Source organism: Protomyctophum bolini (assembly GCF_963924005.1).
Source record: "Protomyctophum bolini genome assembly, chromosome: 10".
Classification (NCBI taxonomy): Eukaryota; Metazoa; Chordata; class Actinopteri; order Myctophiformes; family Myctophidae; genus Protomyctophum; species Protomyctophum bolini.
In genome coordinates, this window is record NC_137871.1 from 25898656 (window position 1) to 25923002 (window position 24347).

The window sequence follows — 24347 nt, forward strand, 5'->3', positions numbered from 1 at the left end:
AAAATATTTGAGCTGTTTTTACAAGAAATTAAATTGGGTTAGCAAAAAGGAGGGATTTTCTAAAAGAAGGAGGAAAAACTAATTTTATTCCGCGTGTTCTTCTAGGGAAGCAGAGAGCGAGGAAATAGAAATGTTTTAATTGGTACTTTATTTGCGTTTGGAAGATATGCGTGTGCATATTGAGTTCCATGTCATAAACTGTTCTGATTTCTTAATGGAAGGCTCCTGTTGTCCTCCAGCGTAGGACAGGTCATATAGGTCCTGACTTAACTAATTTAAACCCCTTGAAAAAAACAACAATAGCAGATGTACAAGCTTGCTGTGACCTTGTAGTTTGGCTGTTTTCACTGTTCATTGTATGGAAAAGTACTACTGTATAGGGCAGACATGACGTCGACATTTAAAAGAATGTCTTCTAAATCCTGACAGTTTTCTGAAATACCTCATGTTTCTATTTCATGTCAAGGACCCCCAGAATTATCTGTATTTGGCAGCGGACCCCTATCTGAATATATGTTGTTCCAGGGACCCGGCCAGAAGCAAAGATTTGAGTTAAAAGCGCCATATTTTCAAGTTTTTTCAAAAATAGCAGAGCTGCAAGCTCATAGCTATGAGCTTGTAGATCCCATCCAACATATAAGATATCCAACATTAAATGATATCATCCAACATTTCAAGTGAAGTGTCACCCACTTCTAGATGCTATCTGTCACAGAACCTTAGAGACATCTTTTTTTTTTACGATCGTTATTGAGACAGGTTTATTGTGTTAAAGTCTTTAGCCATGTCACAAGGGGCGAAATTAGAACAAATCTCACTGCCATGCGATGCACTGTTTGTTCAGGGACACATGATGTGAACGCATGCACACACACACACACACACACACACACACACACACACACACACACACACACACACACACACGACCTGGCATGCAAAATACATGCAAACACATTGCCTCTCCCCCTCAAAGAGGCAGAGTGACTACTAACCACCCATTAATCCTCTGTCACAACCAGTTAGTATGGCAATGCTGCATGGTAGGGATGATGGCAGCTTATCTCAAGCTTTAGCCTTTGTGACTAGAGTGTGAGACTTGATACACACACACATCTCTCTCTCTCTCTCTCTCTCTCTCTCTCTCTCTCTCTCTCTCTCCCTCCTGTTTCTTGGATGGACGGACGGACGGGAACGAGGGGGTGTTTGTGTGCATCATTCTCTTGATTTGTGCGCCTTCGATTCTGGGTTCGTCGATGGACCGCCGCCATTTGATGTCGTATTGTAGTCATTATTTTGGCTGGACGGGACGGATGAACTGGGTCTTTGTGGTGTTGTCAAGGATATGAAGCCATTTATTATGTTAATCTGCTGCTGGCTTGCATGTAATAATGCTTTATCTATTTACCCCCCCTTGCTTTTAGTACCTTTAAGTTTCTATTAGGCTATTAGATGTTCCAAGTAAAATGTATCACCATTTAACGCATTAAAACGGGGAAAGCAGTGTTATTTTAGATTTTTAGCATTATTCTGTTCAAAAATAGAAGATACGTGTACAAGCTAACATCTGCTAGTTTAAAAGAAATATATATATATATATATATATTGAAAGTGTTGAAAATCTTGAATAGAGGGTATGTGCATGCATAAAGAGAGTGGCAAAGTGAGTTTAAAATATTTTAACGTTGTTTTATGCAATTAGATACTGTAGGACTTTTCTGTTTGGATGTATGGGCTGTCAAGGCCAGAAAGTAGTTTTTTGCCACTCAGTAGGCGTTCCCGCATAACTTCCGGGTATGATAATGATATCACGCTCATGGCCTCTATCATTTTGAACTACGGACATGTTTGAGGACTATTCTGATTTAGAAGGCATTTGTAGAATTGGCCTCATTTCTTAATGGGTTAATCAGGGTTGAAATCAAGAGATTGATCAAGAGATAGTGTGCAGTAGTGTCTGAAGCTGATAAAAAATGAAAGTATTAAATACTACAAAGCACGTTGCATTCTTGTTTTTTTTGCAGTTTTATTTGTGCAAGCTTTGTAATTTGCTTGTTTTGACATTCACGGTGGCTCTTATCCAGAGTGACTTACAACGTACTAGATCAGAGTATTGTAAGTGGCATGAACCCTAGTCAACAAACTACAGTAAATAGGGATGGGGTTTTTTTGCTCCCGATCCGATTCTGATCATTTGATTTTGAGCATCTTGCGATACAGATTTTTCCCGATCCGATATTTATATTTTATAGAACACGTTTATGCCACATCACAATAGTACAATATCCAACATCAAATAAAATATCCAGTCTAATATGATGATATGGATATAATATTGATACTAGGGATGTCCCGATTTCTGATCACCCGATCCGACCGGGACAAGCCTAGCTACAAAGTATGGACTAGGACAGCAGATATACATCAAACAGAGCATCATTCTAAACAACATGCTATCTAAATAACACACGTGACTTATTTTGGGCAACCAAACAACGTGCGTCGATCTGTCTAAATAACATGCACGGCACAATGTGAACAAGTAACCAACAGTGGTGGAAGAAGTACTAGATTGTTTTACTTAAGTAAAAGTACCAATACTGCAATTTAGAACTACTCCGTTACAAGTAAAAGTACGGAATTGAAAATGTACAGGTACTTGAGTAAAAGTGCAAAAGTATTGGCATCAAAATGTACTTAAAGTACTAATATTGCAGAATGTCCCATTTCACAAGTTCAAAATGTGTACAAAGTCTATTGAAAATAGCAGATCTACAAGCTCACAATGCGATCTTGTAGAGCTTGTAGATCGGCTATTTTCAAATGGCCAAAATGTATGCACGAAGGCACAACATACTGTATGGCATACTGTACATCAAAGCTGTTGATCATATAGGAAACAACACCAACATCTCTCTCTCTCTCCCTTTCCTCCACAGGCTGTGACAGGCAGATGCTTCGGTGACAGAGACTTCAGGGGAGGATTGGAGAATGGGATTCTGCTGTGCGAGTACGTCTTTGACTTCTCACTCACTGTGCTTGTAGCATTTTCAACTTCACTATTATACTCTGATCTGACTTTAATTTTTTCTTATTTTTTGCGTGTGGCATTTTAGTAGGCCTATAGGGTTGGAATGTTTCATAATTATGACCTACTGGGCAGCAAGGGGAAAAAAATACATTCCTAATTAGAAGAACATTTCCAGTAATATTGTTTTATTTATTAAACACCAAATATTTAAATAGGGTGCATTTTGCATCCCAAAACGCAGTTCATAGTTAAGGGATGCAATAAAATAACGACCTCTGCATCCATGGGATGCACTACTGTACTGTGTTTTATTCTAGTTTATTTTGCTATAGCTTTAGTTATAATAAGCATTTCTTCTGTTTTCTTCATGAATATAACCACATTATATTATAATAATAATAATAATAAACTTTATTTATAGAGCACCTTTCATGACAGGAGGCAGCGCAAAGTGCTTTACAAGACAAATAAAGTACAAAGTATATAAAACTAAAAATATCAACAACATAACAATCAAGGCACAATAAAAAAAATCAAAAAATGCCAAAAACACCAAACAACATCACAAAAAAAGCTAAAAGATCAAACAACATCACAATCAGGGTCACAGTCAGAGCAAGATCAGTGAAAGCATAGGACAGAGGCATGATGAAAGAATGCATAAAAAAAGGCAATGCAATAGGTAAAACAGTGAGTCAACAAAATATTGAAAAAGGACTCAGCCAAATGCAAGTGTAAAAAAGTGGGTCTTAAGCTGTGTTTTAAAAACATCTAGGGAGGTTGTCAGTCTAAGGTGCATTGGATGTTTATTCCAGGCAGTCAGCCCGTGGAAGGAGAACGCTGCTTCGCCATATTTCTTAAATGCCCTTCTTTGTGGTTATATAAAATGAAATGGGAGTTAAATGCAATTTGTAAAGAAAAAAGAATGGCAACATATGACTCCTAACGTCGTTGAAGTGGGACTCATAAATGTCCTTGGGAATCTATCCCTGAATCTATCCCTGCACCCCGGGACTCATTACATTGAAATATTTACATCACTGAAATACTGAAGATCTTTATAAAACTCCTTGGGGATCCCTGTTTCCATGTCCTTTACAGTTACATACAGTACAGTACATTAAGGTGGCCTAGAGGATGCGGAGGACGTACACATGCCTGTCGTTGGCATTGCGTTTGAACCTACAGTCATCCCTCCTCTTAACCACTTAAACCCCTACTGTCAATAATACGTCATTGACCGGGGTTTGACTTCATGGCCCATCTACAAGCTCACAACGTGTCGCAAAACAACATGTCGTAATGTTGTAAATCTGCTATTGTTGCACAATGTTTGGCTATTTTGTGTAGAATGTTTGCCTATCATGACATCCCCAGAATAGAGATACTACTAGGGTTCAACTTACATATACTTACTTACGGCTATAGCCCAACTTTGGGCATAGGCCACAAACAAGTGCTCTCAATTTGGTAGATGGTGCATTTATATAGCTCTTTTATCCAAAGCACTTTTACATAGATTGTGCATTACGTTCACCCATTCTCACACACACACACACACACACACACACACACACACACACACACACACACACACACACATTCATACACCGATGGCGGAGGAAACCATGCAAGGCACCAACCTAGTAGGGGCGAAACGTTGTTGTGTTTAGGTTGAAATGAAAAGGACGGGGAACAGAATGTGCGGACGTTCCACTTCTTTCTTCATCTGGTCACTTTTTGGGTCCAGCTGCACCGTATTGGGAAACTGGGACGGGCATATGGTTTTCCTTCTTTACAGATCTGGGCGTCCTCCCCACACACACTGACATCATTCCAGCTGATGATGAACCGCTAGGGTTCATGTGGTAATAAAATAACATTTAGGACAGAGAGTGTACACTAAGAGGGCATCCAAGTGTTGACGGTAAGAGCGGATGACTTCCTGTCCTTGTGTGGACACTCATTAATTCCACAGAGGAAACATTCGTAGACTTCCTCTTCCTCGTCATCTGTTGTTGGCCTGTCAGCAAAGGTGTGTGTGTGTGTGTGTGTGTGTGTGTGTGTGTGTGTGTGTGTGTGTGTGTGTGTGTGTGTGTGTGTGTGTGTGTGTGTGTGTGTGTGTGTGTGTGTGTGTGTGTGTGTGTGTGTGTGTGTGTGTGTGTGTGTGTGTGTGTGTGTGTGTGTGTGTGTGTGTGTGTGTGTGTGTGTGTGTGTGTGTGTGTGTGTGTGTGCGCGCGTGCGTGTGTTTGTATCTATTGTATGTCAGAACTGATGCATTACATAACTTGTAATGTACCTGTGTGTGTGTGTGGGGGGGGGGGGTAGACAGGTGGTCCTCACGTTTAAAGGATACATCTGTTTTTGAAATCATATTTCGTTTCACTGCATGATGTAATCTACCGTCGTCAACACCTGGAACAATACTTTACGAAGGCTAAAAGACAGATAGATCTGCAGGCTCAGAATGCATTGCAATGCGACACATTGCAATGCTATTCATGTCAGTGGAAGTTGCTCAGTGGCGTTTTGAAGCACCCGGAAGAACCGAAAGTGCAAACTCGCTCAACGTTAAAGCTCAGCTGCACGGGGGTTTCCTCGCCATACCTCCACGGGTCCGCCTACAGTCCCTCCTCTTACCACTAGGGCCCAGTGCTTCAACGTTGGAGAGCCTCACTGGGGCCTTGGTTGACTTTCTTTGACGATGGGTTCTCAGATTGTGATGTCTGTGACTCTTGACAAGCGGTCCGAGGCTGCATTTGTGCGCTTTAGCTGTCTGTTACCGCCCCCTAAGGAGTGTGTGTGTGTGTGTGTGTGTGTGTGTGTGTGTGTGTGTGTGTGTGTGTGTGTGTGACTGCGTGTGCGCGTGCGTGCACGTGCGACGTGCAGAGAGACCAGTTGAGAGATGAGACCGGAGGGGTGTTCCATCTTTTCATGTGTGTTCTGCTCTGTTATTATTAAGTAAGAGTGAGTGAATGTCGTGACCTCTGATTTAAGAGCCAATGACATGACTGACCTTCCACACCCCACAGTGGGACCTTCCTTAAACAACCATGGCTTTTTGTTCGGGAGAAAAACCTCAAGATTTAAAATGAATATCAAACATTGCAGCTTGATCATTCATAGGGTATTTTTTTATGGAGTACTGGAGCTGCCACCAACAGGACAGACACTCTTGCTCTCAAACTCTCCCTGCACAAAATGCGCCCTCATCTCTTAATTCCTCAGTTTCATCATTAAACAACCACATTATGGCAGATCGAAGTACAAAAGTAACCATTTATTTTATTTTTTTTCTGTTTTAAATTTAAAAAAAAATCTTACATTTAGATGGCTACATTGCACTATACTTTACTGTACATGAACCTCATAAAGCAAAACATGCATAAAACAGGGATATATCAAATTAATTACAGACATATAGAAACATAATACTGTTGAAATGATAAGAAGTCAGTATTTTTTTCTGTTTTTCCCCCCCTTTTTATGGAAATGTTATAATGTTATCTATTGTGTAGGAGGGGTTAGCATGCACTTATGGTCAATGAAGGGTTGCTAAGTCTTGTAACATTTTTCTTCACTCCCTCTCGATTCAAACTGTGTCTTTTCTAATTGCAAATAGTGCATAACATCTTTCATAAGAGTAGTGTGAGTTGGAACTAGCTGTGCTTGCTTCTAATTCAACAGTATCAGTCCATGGACCATGGATCACCATGTCTCAGGAGTACGCCATCCCTGTCACATGGATCACCATGTCTCAGGAGTACACCATCCTGTCACATGATCACCATGTCTCAGGAGTACACCACCCTGTCACATGATCACCATGTCTCAGGAGTACACCATCCTGTCACATGATCACCATGTCTCAGGAGTACACCACCCTGTCACATGATCACCATGTCTCAGGAGTACACCATCCTGTCACATGGATCACCATGTCTCAGGAGTACACCATCCTGTCACATGATCACCATGTCTCAGGAGTACACCATCCTGTCACATGATCACCATGTCTCAGGAGTACACCATCCTGTCACATGATCACCATGTCTCAGGAGTACACCACCCTGTCACATGATCACCATGTCTCAGGAGTACACCATCCTGTCACATGATCACCATGTCTCAGGAGTACACCACCCTGTCACATGATCACCATGTCTCAGGAGTACACCATCCTGTCACATGGATCACCATGTCTCAGGAGTACACCACCCTGTCACATGATCACCATGTCTCAGGAGTACACCATCCTGTCACATGATCACCATGTCTCAGGAGTACACCACCCTGTCACATGATCACCATGTCTCAGGAGTACACCATCCTGTCACATGATCACCATGTCTCAGGAGTACACCATCCTGTCACATGGATCACCATGTCTCAGGAGTACACCATCCTGTCACATGGATCACCATGTCTCAGGAGTACACCATCCTGTCACATGATCACCATGTCTCAGGAGTACACCATCCTGTCACATGGATCACCATGTCTCAGGAGTACACCATCCTGTCACATGGATCACCATGTCTCAGGAGTACACCATCCTGTCACATGATCACCATGTCTCAGGAGTACACCATCCTGTCACATGGATCACCATGTCTCAGGAGTACACCATCCTGTCACATGATCACCATGTCTCAGGAGTACACCATCCTGTCACATGATCACCATGTCTCAGGAGTACACCATCCTGTCACATGGATCACCATGTCTCAGGAGTACACCATCCTGTCACATGGATCACCATGTCTCAGGAGTACACCATCCTGTCACATGATCACCATGTCTCAGGAGTACACCACCCTGTCACATGATCACCATGTCTCAGGAGTACACCACCCTGTCACATGATCACCATGTCTCAGGAGTACACCACCCTGTCACATGATCACCATGTCTCAGGAGTACACCACCCTGTCACATGATCACCATGTCTCAGGAGTACACCACCCTGTCACATGATCACCATGTCTCAGGAGTACACCATCCTGTCACATGATCACCATGTCTCAGGAGTACACCATCCTGTCACATGATCACCATGTCTCAGGAGTACACCACCCTGTCACATGGATCACCATGTCTCAGGAGTACACCATCAACTGAGCTCGCACAGGGCCTTTTAACAGCTTGACTCCATAAAACGCTTTACCCGCATTTTAATCAAATATTCTACGCTGCCGAGATAGTTTTATTACCTTTGTAGCATACACTGAAGAATTTGCGCTTTTATCAAAAAATACAAATATAAATAGCTGATCAGCTATTTAAAATGTTTCGCTATTTGACATTCAACAAAGTATACAGGTTTAAGTGGTTTAAAGGGATGCTTGTACGTACCCCTTGTTGCCATTTTGACTCACACAACAAGCAGAGAGGGCAGAGAAGGTTGCTACATTAGTTCTCAGAATGTGTATCCCACAGTATAAATAATTGTCTTCATTGGAAGACAATTATTTCACTCGTGTCCTTGCTTGCATGCCGTGTGTTTCTCAAGATACTTTGTTCATGCCCCGTGGGCACCAACAAATTATCTTGGTATTAAAGTATTACAGTGCTCTTTGATTCCTTTGAGCTATAACTATTGACACTCCTTTTCTCGCCTCCTGTCTGTCTGTCTCCGTCTCTCTCTCCCTACTTTCAACCCTCAGGTTGCTGAGCTCCATCAAACCTGGCCTGGTGAAGAAAATCAACAGACTCCCGACTCCCATTGCTGGCCTGGTGAGTCTTCTCATCCAGAGAGGGTTTCTGGGGTGTCTGCCGTGCTAAAAGGGTTTCCTCTGCGGATTCGGTTGGTTTAGGTATAGTTTTATAGAGGTTAAGGTTAGGGTTAGGTTTAGGTGTAGGCTGTCAATCACAGCGACTGGCCAGTCACAGCGCACCGTTTACTCAAACCCGCAGAGGAAACCATATTAGCGTCTGCCGTGGCACCCTAAGGGTGCCGTGATGACACACGTCCAGGCAGGGGTGCTTTATTTCAGCCTATTCCCCATCCTTTCCTCTCCATCCATCACCTCCTATACTTTCTCCATAAATTGTCCCGTTGTCTGGTTTAAGTGCTGATTTAATAACGTTGCTCTGTGTGTAATTTATGCGCTGACACAGGGATTCTCTGTCAGGTGTTCCGAGGTTAGCTATAGTTAACCCCCGGATGAGTTACTGGAACAGCTGGCTACAATGAAAGCCAGCGCTGCAACGATCATTGTCGTTGATTCAGTAAGTGCCTCTCAGCTGCACACTGGATTCTCTGTACTGTGTACGTGTGTGTGTAGTAGTGTGCTGTGTGGGGGTATTGTGTGTGTACTCTAAGTTGTGTTGCGTGGGCGTGCTTGGTTCTCTGTAGACGGTATGCAATGTGTGCCGCATGGCGTCTACTGTTGTATGTAATCAGGTGTGAATTGTTACCGTAACCGTATACGTACTGCATATCCATGGCTTTTTGAAACCAGGAATGTCTTCTATAAGTCTTAGTTTTAAGTTTCACTGGATGTAGGCGAATGGGGAACATTACTGGCACCATGGGTTCACCCATGTTGAATGGGAAAACATGGCACAGGCAGACTAAATCAAATAATGGTTAAGATGTGATTTAGACTACCTTTGTCTCAGACTACCTTTACTTTTTGGATACGATGTTGCAAAAAGGGTAATATTCACTGACTTCTGCCGGCCTCTATATCTGCCGGGACTTACTTACTTTGACTGATGCAGATATTTTTTGACTGACTTACTTACTTACTTAATTAGCTGGTTATCAGCTAGCTGTCAGATCAGCCTGAACCGTTTCATACTGAATAAAGGCAGTCAAAACAAGGCGTTATACTGTATGTGATAGCAGTCACTCTTTCACCATATGGTCGTTTGCAATCCAAACCCAAATGGAAAATAAAATCCCCACCGCCCAGTTATGGCTGGGGTTCACCTCTTTGTTTTTCAGCCAATCCTGAACAGACAGAGGCGTGTTAATAGTGTAACTGCGGTTCTATCCCTGTTGCTTTAGCTTCACAACCTTGTGCAACAATCCTCGACATGCCCGGTCACGGAGACGGCAATTACATTTTGACTGCACACACTGCGGTTGCTTCCGTTGTCAGAGAAAGTGCTGCGTGAACCCACGCTTGGGGCAGGACACTGATATCAGTACTGCCTAGTTGTAACTTTAAGCCTCTGCAGAGGTGATCTTAACACGGAGCCCGCCAGAACCGTATAGTAACCGGAGGATTAAATTAACCGCCTAGCCTGTCAGAACCGTAGCCTACGTTTTCCAGGGTTTATATTCTTTAATTCTTTAATCCATGTTTTGATCAGATCGAATCAACGGCACTGTGATACTCGCGGGTTTTTTCTGGTCAAGACACCACACAGCATTATGTCATCGTAACATCCGGTTATGGATATTTGGCTCTTCAAAATAAGGGTTGCGCAATGTTGCGATACAGTAGAGTAGATAGATTAATGAATCCTGGAAAGTAGTGTAAGTGATTTCCTTTGGTTAAAATACGTGTTAAAAAGCTCTATATTGTGATAGTACTTATTGCAATAGAGTGTTTGTTCAGTAGCAGGAGTCTCCATGTCTCTCCAGCTTTTTATTAAACAGAAAATGCATTTTCAGAAACCAAAACTGAAACTGAAACTGGGATACCGATTTCATCCAATCAGGATAGAGCATGCAGCCAGGAAACAAGTGGAATTGTGAGTGATGACACAAAGAAATGAGCAGACAAAATTGGAACTGGAACACTATCAAAAAATTAAGCTCATAAATAGCTACTCTCTCCTGATTGGCAAAATGTTGTCACCTACCTGAAAATGTATTTTCTGTTTATCAAAGAGCTGGAGAGACAGGGAGACCGGTTTTGGACATGCAAGGTTTTCTGCCCACACAAGAGACGACATGTGGTACAGTGTGTTCACCAGCCAGGGCCACGTGCAGCTGGTCACAATGTTCCAATTGGGCCAAGGAGGTGCAGGTGTTACTGTTACTACTCACACACAGGTCATGTTATCAAACGGTCACAGGTTTCTTCTCTATGCACCCAAAGTATCCATCATACGCACGTCGGTCCTGTCAGTCAGTCTGTCCTCGAACAAGACACTAATTGTTTCCTCGTGTTACTCGGCAAGAAAAGCCTCAGCTGAAATGTGGACACTTGATAAAATTCACTGGGAATAAAATGACTGCAGACTGACTTGTGTGATTGGAACGAGACGCTGCACAGACCTGAGGCCGATTCTAAAAGAAATGTCTTCTACATTTTTCTATAATAAAAGAATATATATTCAAAGATTTGCGCCACATTTTCAATGATTTTTCAAAAATAGCAGACCTACAAGCTTGTAGCGCGGCACTCGGTGCCACACTATGAGCTTTTAGATCCGCTATTTTTCTTGCCAAATGTTCCAATTCTCAGGACAGTGAAAATTATAGTCATAGACGCTGGGTGAGGCCAAGCTTTTGCAAAATGGCTCTGAATAAGGAGAAGAGACGATCCATAAGCATTTGGAGTTTGTTAATCTGATATTTTAATCTGATATGTTTTTGCAAAAATGTTGACAGTAATGCCATGCCAAAAATAGGAGCACCCACGGTTGAAAGTGGGAAAAACTAGCAGAATAATCTTGATTTAAATATGTTTATTTTCTGTTCTTTTCTTTTCTTTTTCCTCTCCTGTCCACCTGTCGCCCCCTGGTGGCCCCCGCTTTGTCAACCTGTGGTTTGGTCACCTACTGTTGATGATGGAATGTTTGACCCTAACCTGTCTTGAGGGCAGAGGGGGATGTTTTCAGTTCAAAGCCACCTGGCAAACCTACAGTATAGGCCTGATTTTCAAAAAGTAGTGTAAATAGCAGATCTACAAGCTCACAATGCATCACAATGTGATGCGTTGTGAGCTTGTAGATCGTCTATTTACACTATTATTATAGTTTTTTGACAAGCAATGACCAGTCATTGCTTTTTATATTTAGGCTATTTTACATATCTGCCCTCTGCAACTTCAAAGCCCTAAATGTCAAACAGAATTTTAATTTTCATTCATATGTTCCAGTGTTCAACGACAAAAACACAATTAAATCCTTAATCGCAATTATTTGTGACAATTATTTAATCAACATAAATGTTGTAATCATGATGGCCCTAAAAAACCTTACTTTTCTCTTTAAGTTCCCTGACCAAGTAAACATAATTCGATGCATTCAAATCTTTCAAAGACACATATTTCTTTGTATAATGGGCTCAAAGTCTGAACATTTCTTCACCCTTGGGGTGCACTATGCAATGGACTGTAGGCGGTGAGGTTATGCATTGAGTGTGAGTGAACGGACGTGATCCCTGATACTTTAGAGTAAAGTTAACAGTGCAGCACAGTGCGGTCCTTTCATGGTGAAGTAACACCTTCATCTGGATGAAGCTGGGCGTACACAGCGGCCTTTCACATTCACAACCGTGACGGATACATACTGTTAACGTCACTGAGAGACTCCATAGAACTGAGACTCACTATTGCTATTGCTGGCCAATACGACTTAAGTCAAATCAATATCTCGATTATTTAAAGGTTTTGCGTCTATTGCAGCTCTACAAGCTCGTAGATGGCCGGCCTCTTCTCGTTGTGATTTTTTTTTTAAATAGCTAAAATAGCTTATAACATTAAAAAGTGAAGCAGACATTATAATGCATCCTCCAATTAGTTGTTCATTTTCTTTTTTTTTAACAATCCTTTTTGAAGAACCTTTTAAAGAGCCAATAAAATGATGGATGGAATCTCACCATGGTGTTAATGCCAGAGATGGGAGATGAGAGAGAGAGACGTTAAAACACAGACACAGACAGGCGTGGGCAAAGATTCAAATAGAGAGAGAGAGAGAGAGAGAGAGAGAGAGTTTAGAAGCGATAAGATTTAGATCTGCAGACGGATTGCGTTTGGAACTCAGTGTTGCACGTTAGCCAAAGGATGTTTGGCTTGGCTGAGAAGCGGCTTCTGTTATCACATCACTTAGGCACCAGTGATCTTCCTGTGGCCTCTTAACAAACGCTGGGTAATTACATAGCCACGTACTTAACAAGTCTTTTGTCCATGCAATATAATAACAATGGTTTTTTCGATTGCAATTTACTGAAAAATAATGCATGATGCAGTGAGTGTTCCCCCAGTGCGTTGTTTCCAATCAACGGATTATCTCACATAGATATTAAAATGATAACAATACTATTAGTTATAGTGGGAGCAGTCATAGTAATGACTAACGTTATAGCTTAAGAAAATGATAGCCTAATATAATTATGCATATTCATTTAAAAACCGAGACGACACACCCCTCCTTCAAATCTGTGCCGAATTATCTGAAACTAATGCACACCCTCTGGCCTATCGGAATCAAGTATTCACCGTTGACATTGTGTATATAATATATACAAATGTAGGCTACATTAATGTACTGTGTCTGTCTGTGTGTATAAATAAACACACGCACACACAAACACACACACACACACACACACACACACACACACACACACACACACACACACACACACACACACACACACACACCAGTGTTGTTTTTTACAGTAAATTTAGATTTTAGTTTTAGTCATAGTCTTTTGAATAGTTTTAATTTAGTTTTAGTGCCATAAGATGTTAGTCGACTAAATCTACAGTTGATTTAGTCGAACAAAATGTATTTTGGCGGGCCTTGATGCTGTCGACTGTTTTTTTTCACTTGCTGAAAATAGCCGATCTACAAGCTCAAGCTTGTGAGCTTTTAGATCGGCTATTTTCAGCATGCAACCAATTGTAAAATGACTTATACTGGATCTCTTGTCCACTAATCCCTTCCTAACATTTTAGTTTAGTTGTTTGTTGACGAAATTATCAGTATATTTTGTCTTATTGTTAGTCATCATAGCTTAGTTTTCGTCAGTGAAAGTCGACGGACATTTTTCGTCTTCGTTTTAGTCAACGAAAACAACACTGCTTCTCAGCCTCCCCTGTGGAGTGAAGTGTTGGCCTCCACTGCGTGTGTGTGTGTGTGTGTTTGCGGAGGTGAGAAGCAACATAAACAAGGAGCCTGTTGTTATCTGGAACCATCGTAATAATAAAACACCAGGCCTACTCCCTCTTCCTGTTTTGGGGGCTGATGGGATAATGAGTCCCTGAGGGGTTCAGGCTATTACGTAATTAGAGCCGCGACCTCTGAACGCGGGGGCTTTTCATCTTCTAATGCAGGGGCATGTCCAGAAGTCCGGCCCAGGGGCCAGTCGTGGTCTACGGGCACATTTTATATGGCCTGCACTGCACTGCAGCTTCCTTCCTAAAATGCATTGTTTATGGCCCACTAGTATAGAGCGTCGCAGTCCCGTCCCCTTTCATGACGACGCTATGACCAGAAGTGAATTCCTCATTCATTTTCATACTATACATTTCATAGTATTTATTTAAAGACGATTACGCCACAGAAAAAGCACAAATAGGAGACATTATACTTCATTGCGCAACAGTACTGCACGCAGAGAACAGCTCATATACAAGCTCACATCACGGATGCGACTGTTGTGAGCGACAACATTGCGGGACGAAGCATAAATTATAGCTACTTGATGGGCTGCAAGTGCGTGTGCAGCCATGCACAAATCATGAGCGCCAGAATAGTGTGGTACGAGGCGTATTTCCGTAGGATTTTTTTGCTAAAAGTGATTTTTTTGCTTTTTCGGCTTTCATAGGGACCAAAAAGTCTGAAAATTATGGGGTTCAAATTTCCCTGACCCCCACCCCTTTTTTGGGGGGTCATATATTTTGGGACCTCCCATAATAGTACGCCAGACAATGAATGTCCGATTTTCATAATATTAGTGTTGTTTTATAGGTTTTTTTATATTCTGAGTTGATTTCTTACACTTTGAAAGTAGCCAGAATAATATTTTCTGACTTTTGGTTGGGGTCTTTCTTCACCCGGGACCCCCGGACTCATCTCAGTACTCATTACACATTACATTCCTCGCTCTGCTCCTGTTCCAGAACAATGTCAAATTAGATAATAATATAAGCATTAAAAAAAATTGTAGCTGGTCACTGATTACAAAAATGAATGGTAGCTAATACCAGGGGTCTTCCACAGGGTGTCCGGGACCAGTTTTTCCCCTATTCTTGCACCCATGTATGTGTTTTTCAAGTATTTCGAATATAATTAGAATATCTTGCTTTTATGTAAAGTACTTTGATAGTGTATTAGTATTCTACCATTATGGTATTACTGCAGGGAATAAAGGTATTGCAACTTCTCACTTTATGCACGCAGAAAATGTTCATTTATTTCACACACTGCACTCACACTAACAACACAACACGCACACACCTATCCTCTTAAAGAGCCCATGGTCAATTATGCCTACAATACATTTTTTGCAGGATCTATTCATCTTCGTCATCATCATCTTGGATGTCCTCCCTGATAGTGTTGACACAGTCTCCACCATAGCATTTGCAGAGAGGAGTGCAAGGCAGGTTATTGTTTGAGCAGCTGCACCGTCCCTTGCAACCTGCATTGCAACCACATTTGATGAGCTCAAGTACTGCCTTTGGAGCAGGGAGGGCAAGACACCTGACTGGAACGGGGTTCACTCTCCATTCCGACATGCTGCCACTCCTACATTGACTGGAACATACCCTCCACTGTCTGAATTCCATCCATTTTGTTCGATTGGTGGAAGCTCGGGGCAATTTGTCAGGTATGACTTATCCCGCATTGTGATGTAGTTGGCACGGAGGATATGTGGTAGCAGTGCAGCACGAGTTGGAGGTAGCATCTCACCCTCCAAGTTCTTTGACCGAAATAGTTCCCATCTGAGTAATGGCAAGGTTGTTGGGCCTTTTGGACTGTAAACACGGCATGCAAAATGCTCCAATGACTCCAATGGTGATGGAAGCTTGCCGTTAACAAGCTCAGGAGGAATGGAACCCTTTCCAAGGTCCTTGAAGCAGTTAATGGCAGGATCATCATCATCATCAAGCCTCAAGTAGGCATTGACCCATGTCTTCTTTGAGATTCCAAAAAAAATTCCTCCCCAGTCAGCACCAGAAAAATTGTGTAGGCCCAGGAATCCTTGACATTTGTGACGTCCAAGAACTTGAACTCGTTCAAATATATCTATTTCCCTTTTGTTTGTACCTTTGCCTGTTGAAAATTTCAGAGAAGTTGGAGCTGCAATGCAATCACAAGACACCAAGTCAAGTAACAGCAGGAGAACATCAGTGTCGGGTGACCAAACACATATGTCTCGCAAAGCACCATTAGCAGCAGAGGCAAGGACTTGATGAGGAATCAGGGTATCAGCCTCTTCATGTGTGTGCACCTCCTCAAAATCACGTCCCTTGATTAAGTTAACATTATGACAACCAGCGTGAAAGAGCTGTCCCTTGAGAAATACTCAAGCAGTCCCTGGCCTAACACACATGTCAGTTCCTCTTGGTTGATGATGCAGACAGGAGTTCCTTGATGGACATGGTGAGCTTCATCTCTGGATGGATTTCGTATATATATTTTTTTTTTACTTAAAATTTTATTGTTTTACAAGACAGAAAAAACAAACTTACAATACATATAACATCACAGACGTACAAAAAATAAAAAACAGAAAAATAAAAAATACAACAGGCATCGACATTGCGTTTATAAAAAGTTACTTTATCTTTCCAGGCATTCCCAGTTGTCTCTCATTCCCCTATACCCTTAAATATTGTCCATTTATACCATTTGTCCTCCATCTTTTCTTCTTGTAGCCTCAGACTGTGTGTTAGTTTTTCCATAAAATGAATCTCCTGAATCAAGTCCTCCCACTGTTCCTGTGTTGGAGGTTCCATCTGTCCCCATTTTCTTGTGATAGCTTTTTTTGCTGCCGCCAATAAAAATGTTTATCAAATATCTATCCTCTCCTCGTATCTGACCCCCCATCAGGTTTCCTAAATACAAAACATCACACTTCATAGGCACCTCGTATCCCAATATCTTTTGTATCTGCTCATGTATCATTTTCCAAAACACATCCATTTTGGGACGGATTTCGTATTCTACAGATGAAGTTGCTCTCTTCTGTCGAGTCTTATTCTTTAAAGACTGATCCATGTACCGATCAAAGACAATGCGTCCCTCATTATAGCTTTCATAGCTTCTTCATGCTCTGAAGCACACCCATGGCGTCAACTATCAGAACTTTGACAGACTGTGCGATACCTGCAAGATCTTCCTGCATCAGATCAGGCTCTGGGACAACTTCAAGAGGCTCTGCCTTGGCATCTTCTACTGCATGCATCAGATTGGCTTTGTCTGTGGGAATATACAGGGTTACATCAACAGCACACAGAGAACGGGGAACTATTGCCATCTCATATTCACCAATTGTCTCCTCAAGTTTAGGAACTAAACTTGGTCGGCTGCCTTGGATGATTAAAAATCGTCCCAGAAGTTGACGTTCCTCACGCAACTTGATGACCTTGTCTCCGACACGTACTTTAGTTTTTTCCATCCAATTTGAAAAGGTCTTCAACTTGAGTTTTTTCATTTTGTCCCACACTGAGAGACTTGATGTAGAGATCAATCGTTCAGAAACAAACTCCTCAAAGCGCTTCTGGCCCTTATCTGCAAAATGAAGAATGTCATTTTTTGCCCCATCTGACACAAGCGCTGATGAAACCAGACTCTTCAATGGCGTGTTCTCTTTGAACGGATTGCCTCCACAGTGCAACTCAATCAATTTACATTGCTTGAGAGCATTTTCTCTTGACCTCAATGCAATCTCTCCTGAGAGCTGATAATGTTCTTTCCTTGAAGACCTGGAAGCTTTTGGGAAGCTGTTGAGGTACTGATTCACTAGACCAGAAAGATGAGGTGTGGTAGTGACTAGTCGGTCCAGAGCTGCTTCATCTCTACTGAGTCCAACCATCCCACCATGTCCCTTTAGCTTCTTGATATCCTGCTCAAGGGCTTGATCTGTGAAGAGATGAGTGAATGGTATCTCTGACTTTGCCAGTTGCCACCACAAATTCACCTGACTTCAGTGCGTTCCATGTTTCTGGGTCATCCTGTTTAAGAGCGTTCATTTGGGCAAGATAGACTGGCATCAGTCGAGCATAGTTAAGGAGATCACAAGCAAAGAAATACTTGATGAGTTCCTCTAAGGATAACAAGTAGCCCTCCCAGTCACCTGACCGACAACAGCTGATGAGATTGAGAAGACCCTCTACCTGGTAAAGATACTGGATCAAGACATCAAGTCACTGGTTTGACATTTTCTGAATACCAGGATTGGATTTCACCAAAGGTCGCTACCATCTGTGGGTCACGTTCATGGAGTTTGTCTTTGAAATCAATGCACTGCTCACGAATTGTACCATTTGGAATTTTTGACAAGATGGTGTCAAAATGCAACATCATAATTGCAAGGCTGGTAGTGAAAAAAAAAAAAAGGTTCCTATCCCACAATGATTTGGTGGGCCCCTGTAGTAACTCTGAGGACCCCCTAGGGGTCATTTGCCCCCTGTGGAAGACCCCTGGTATTGGCTACTACAATTTTTTTTATATCAGAGCCCAGCTACAAATACTTTTATGCTTCATTTATGATCTAATTTGACAATATTCTGGAGCAGGAGCAGAGCGAGGAATGTAATGAGAACTGGGATAGGCCCAGGGGTCAGTCCGGGAGGCCCCAGGTGAGGAAACACCCCTACCAAAAGTCAAAAAAGAATCTTCTGACCACTTTAAAAGTTTAAGAAATCAACTCAGAATGTTTTAAAACATACAAAACCATTCTAATATAATGAAAATTGGACATTAACTGGCTGGCATACTTTTCTGGTAGGTCCCAAATAGATGACCCCCCCAGAGACGGGGTGGGGGTCGGGAAAATTTGAACCCCATCATTTTCTCATAGTTTGGACTCTATAGAACCAAGATCTGCAAAAAAATCAATTTTAGCACAAAAATCCTACGGGAGCTGTTTTTTTGACGCCTCGTACCACACTAGAACCAACTCATGAGTTTTAGTTGCTATGAATAATCTATACTTGAATATTTCTGGAATGGAGGACTGCAAAGTCAGGCTATACATATTTTGATTAAGGATGAGGAGCTCTCTATGACTTGAGTGCTTACTTTTTAGCCCACTCTCGTCTTATTTTTGGGGTGTTATTCTTGGCTAAAGAAGAGCGGAACTTGGAAGCACATGGTGGAGACTCAAACAGATTGTTTCCCTCGTCCTGACAAGGTTTTCCTCTGGATACTGTCACCGTCCAACTTTCTGGGTGTGAAAGCCCGTTCCTTTTCCCTGAGAAAGCTGCATATACAGTACGTGGGCACACCCATGATGGTAACGGTAAAAAACCCTCATGGGTCTTATTCGGGTGAATCTTTGCGCTCTCCACTTCAAAGTAACACAGAGGATTTGACTGTGTAGCTCCATAGATTCCTTGAGAGTGCTTTCGTGTAAAGCAGCCAACACACTTTGTTGCCCTGAGTTAATCTGATGAAATGATGAATTAAAAAAGAAATAAAAACTACTACACACTTGACTAGGGCTTTCACTTCTAGTGATTATTACTAGTTGACTACCGGTAGTTGCCTAGTTTACTAGTCAACTATCCAACTAGTTGTTTAACTAGGCTTACCTATTGTGTAAAAAAGAATACATTTAAAAACTGTGTACATAATGACTATAACTATCTCTCTGATCTTTCTTGAGGCCTGTCATTTTTTTTATCAACTAGTCAACTAGTAGCAACAAGGTCGACTAGTGGATTTACTAGTCAACTAGTTGAATAGTCGACTATACTGTTGTTGCTTAAAGCCCTGCTACTGTACATACTACACACTGCATAGACAGCCGGCTGGTGTATATGGTGCTAAAATATTCATGAGCAAGCCCTTATCAAATATACACAGCATAGTGTTCATCTAAAAAATAATATCTGAGGCCTGGGCCATGGCTCAGCGGTCCAGGCACCTTGGCTGGTAATCCAGTCTGGCAGTGTGCCGCGGGTTCGACTCCTGATCCTTGGCTGGTAATCCAGTCTGGCAGTGTGCCGCGGGTTCGACTCCTGATCCTTGGCTGGTAATCCAGTCTGGCAGTGTGCCGCGGGTTCGACTCCTGATCCTTGGCTGGTAATCCAGTCTGGCAGTGTGCCGTGGGTTCGACTCCTGATCCCGACAGCCTTTACCGCATGTCTTCCCCACCATCTCTCTCCCCATTTCCTGTCAGCCTACTGTCTGTCCCTCCATAAAAAATATAAAATAAAGGCGAAAACCACAAAAAAAACCCATTAAAAAAAACGGAGAAAAATCTTGGAGCTGACGGCCGATAAAGTGCATGTTTGTGGTCTATACTATAGGGCTTACATAAAAGATGATAACCCTTGGCCCCCCGGGGCCCCGTGATATGATGCTATAATCGTCTCTAAATGCTTTTCTGTCAACGTGTGGTTTTTATTTTGCACGTTTATTCACGAATAGCAATTTCTAGTGTTGTGTAATAAACATTGAGGTCTATCCTTTTGGGTCAGGGGGGGGTCCTGAATCCTGATCCTGATCCCTCTAGAAACACTTGGAGCCGTCCATCATTTTGGCCTGTGGTTGACGCCCCATTTCCTGTGGCACTGACCTTGTTCCCACCCGGCCTCCACCAGCCCTCAATGCTGGAATCTTTCCCTCAGTCTGATTGTAAAACTCAACTCCCCAAATAGTCTAGTAGCCAGAATGTGAACCCACATGTGTCATGTTGAGTACACCAACGTTTTATGTTATGTTTAGTATGGGTCCCCAGCATGTAGAAACTGCCGGATGCTAACTTGTTGAGCAATTTTCATAATTGGCATAATATGTGACCTTAAGTACAGTAGTTGAGCACATGTACTTACAGTAGTTACTTTCCACCACTGTATACAGTATGTCCCACTGCGAGGCCACCCTCCAGTGGGACATAGAGTATGTCCCACTGCGAGCCCACCCTCCAGTGGGACATAGAGTATGTCCCACTGCGAGCCCACCCTCCAGTGGGACATAGAGTATGTCCCACTGCGAGCCCACCCTCCAGTGGGACATAGAGTATGTCCCACTGCGAGCCCACCCTCCAGTGGGACATACAGTATGTCCCCCTGCGAGCCCACCCTCCAGTGGGACATACAGTATGTCCCCCTGCGAGCCCACCCTCCAGTGGGACATACTGTATACAGTATGTCCCACTGCGAGCCCACCCTCCAGTGGGACATACAGTATGTCCCCCTGCGAGCCCACCCTCCAGTGGGACATACAGTATGTCCCACTGCGAGCCCACCCTCCAGTGGGACATACAGTATGTCCCCCTGCGAGCCCACCCTCCAGTGGGACATACTGTATACAGTATGTCCCACTGCGAGCCCACCCTCCAGTGGGACATACTGTATGTCCCACTGCGAGCCCACCCTCCAGTGGGACATACAGTATGTCCCACTGCGAGCCCACCCTCCAGTGGGACATACTGTATACAGTATGTCCCACTGCGAGCCCACCCTCCAGTGGGACATACTGTATGTCCCACTGGAGGGTGGGCTCGCAGTGGGACATACTGTATACAGTATGTCCCACTGCGAGCCCACCCTCCAGTGGGACATACTGTATGTCCCACTGCGAGCCCACCCTCCAGTGGGACATACTGTATACAGTATGTCCCACTGCGAGCCCACCCTCCAGTGCTTTCTTCTCTGCAGAGTGTGCTGACTAATAGCTTTAAGGTAAAGGTACAGTATATGATCCCCCCCCTCTGCTCTGACCTCAGGTTGTTTGTTGTCATTATTCCAGCCCCCCTTGAGCTTTTGTTACCTCACCTGCTGCAGTCCGCATTTCTCTGCTCATCGCTTTCATCACACTATATACTGTAGGTTTTATTACATCTTTTGTGGGTTGTGCTGAGTCTAAACGATAGAAATATACCTTCTTTACTCTTTGCTGTCTGTGCAGTGTGCACCACCACCGTGTGTGTGTGTGTGTGTGTGTGTGTGTGTGTGTGTGTGTGTGTGTGTGTGTGTGTGTGTGTGTGTGTGTGTGTGTGTGTGTGTGTGTGTGTGTGTGTGTGTGTGTGTGTGTGTGTGCAGCTATTGTTACGTTTCTTGGAGTCGTAGCAGCATAGCAGAGCTGCTCCCATTCGTCAAGTGATTTATTCTCTGTTGTGTGCCAAAAATAGCACATCTGCAATCTCGGCGAGGACTCATTGGGATTGGGCTGCAAGCTATATCTTCGGCTATTTTCATATGAATTGAGCATGTCACTTTTTTCTTTTGTGTTGCACACTGAAAAAGACTTACCGTAATACAAACCCATAGCATGCAAAGATGACCTTAAAGATGTCATACTGTGTGGCATTGGCACTGCAGCCAGATTCTGTTCTATGAGAAACATACAGTACAATTAATACAATTAATAGTAACACACAAAAAAGGTGTACTGTGTATGCCCACTCAAATCAGATTATACGCTATAGAAAAGAATCATGAAATGATATGAATGTTTGCACTTCGCAGTACTATATTCATGATGCAAAGGCATGGCGTGACCTCGACCTGTTTAGGGAAGGTTGCATGAATGAACACACACCCTTTGTAATTTATTGACGTCATCATGCCACACAATTTCACAGTCGTCATAACAACGATCGCATTCACACCTGAGAACTGCCCAGCGCGCACGCACGCACGCACGCACTGCTGTGGCGGGCAGTTCCGGGAGCTCAATCAGACACACACGCACACATGCATGCATGCACGCACGCACGCACGCACGCTTGTACTGAGCAGGTCCATTGAAGCCATATGGATTCAATATGTGGTTTAAGGTCACATTGAGAGTATAGTTGCTCCACAGACAGAAATTCCTTAGTCACTTTGTAGTTACATGCTCGCTTCAGCAGTGCAAAGTACATTTACTAGCTGTACTTGAGTACAATTTTGAGGTATTTTTACTTCACTGAAGTATTTAAAAATGTCAGTTCTACATTAGCCTACATATACATATTAGGCAAATATTGTACCTTTGCTACACTACTTTACATTATTTGAACACTTTAATTACTACTAGTTACTTTGTAAATTTTGATTATTATTACCAAACACACATTTACCACTTTAGCCCCATTTACATTTTGGACATTAAAAGAAAAAGCTCTTTAGAACTGCTATTACAAAAATAAAATAATATATATGCATATTAAAACTTGAAATGGGTCATTCTGCATATTGAGTAGCCTACTTTCTACAGTACTTTTGGTACTTTTAAGTAAATTTTTATGCCAATACGTTTGTATTTTTACTCATATTGCACAATTGATACATTTACTTAAGTAAAAACAAACATTACATTATATACTTTTTCCATCACTGCGCTTCAACTGATGTTTATGCTACTGCCATCCAAAAAGCTTTTCAGTCCCGGCATCATTATTTAAAAAATGGCAATTTCTGATCTCGTGCGTGCGTGCGTGCGTGCGTGCGTGCGTGCATGCGTGCGTGCGTGCATGCGTGCATGCGTGCGTGAGTGCGTGCGTGCATGCGTGCGTGCGTGCGCGTGTGTGCCCGTGACCCAGTTAATCCTTTTCTAGGTGAATTTTCCCGGGAGTACAACAGTCAGAAGGGGATCACTGTGTCCTGTCTTAAAGATAAAGCTGTGTGTGTGTGTGTGTGTGTGTGTGTGTGTGTGTGTGTGTGTGTGTGTGTGTGTGTGTGTGTGGGTGTGTGGGTGTGTGTGTGTCTGTGTGTGTGTGTGTGTGTGTGTGGGTGTGTGGGTGGGGGTGGGTGTGTGTGTGTGTGTGTGTGGGGGGGGGGGGGGGGGGGTGGTTGGGTGTGTGTGTGTGTGGGTGGGTGGGTGGGTGGGTGTCTGTGTGTGTGTGTGTGGGTGGGTGGGTGGGTGGGTGGGTGTGGTCCCCTCTCTAGGAGAGGAGAGGCCACTGTGTCCCAACTGTACAGGAAGCCAGAGGGGGGCCAGGGACCTTTTAACACAAATGGAACATGAGAACAAGTCTTTCTAAGTGCGCAAGCCTGTGTGTGTGTGTGTGTGTGTGTGTGTGTGTGTGCGCACGAGAACACACAGACACAGTGTCATGAGCATAAACCAGTATGAATACTGGTTTATTTTTCATGTAGTGTGTGTGCCGTTGCCTGTGTGCGTGTGTGTGTGTGTGTGTGTGTGTGTGTGTGTGTGTGCGCGCGTGCATGCGCCTGGGATAGTGCGGCCGAGAGGAAACGGTGACACCCTATCCAAGTCGCAGTGAGGCGGAGTGAACCGAGAA

At 43.0% G+C, this 24347-nt stretch overlaps 1 protein-coding gene across 8 annotated transcripts in view; it reads left to right on the plus strand.

The window, feature by feature from the left end:
• Window positions 1-24347, plus strand: part of limch1b (LIM and calponin homology domains 1b) — a 140409-nt gene that overhangs the window by 50670 nt on the left and 65392 nt on the right. For all 8 annotated transcript variants that reach the window (XM_080774495.1, XM_080774502.1, XM_080774503.1 and 5 more), the window contains exons 2-3: window positions 2940-3010; window positions 8698-8767. In XM_080774495.1, coding sequence (XP_080630621.1) covers window positions 2940-3010; window positions 8698-8767 — 141 coding nt within the window. The remainder of the gene's footprint in view (window positions 1-2939; window positions 3011-8697; window positions 8768-24347) is intronic.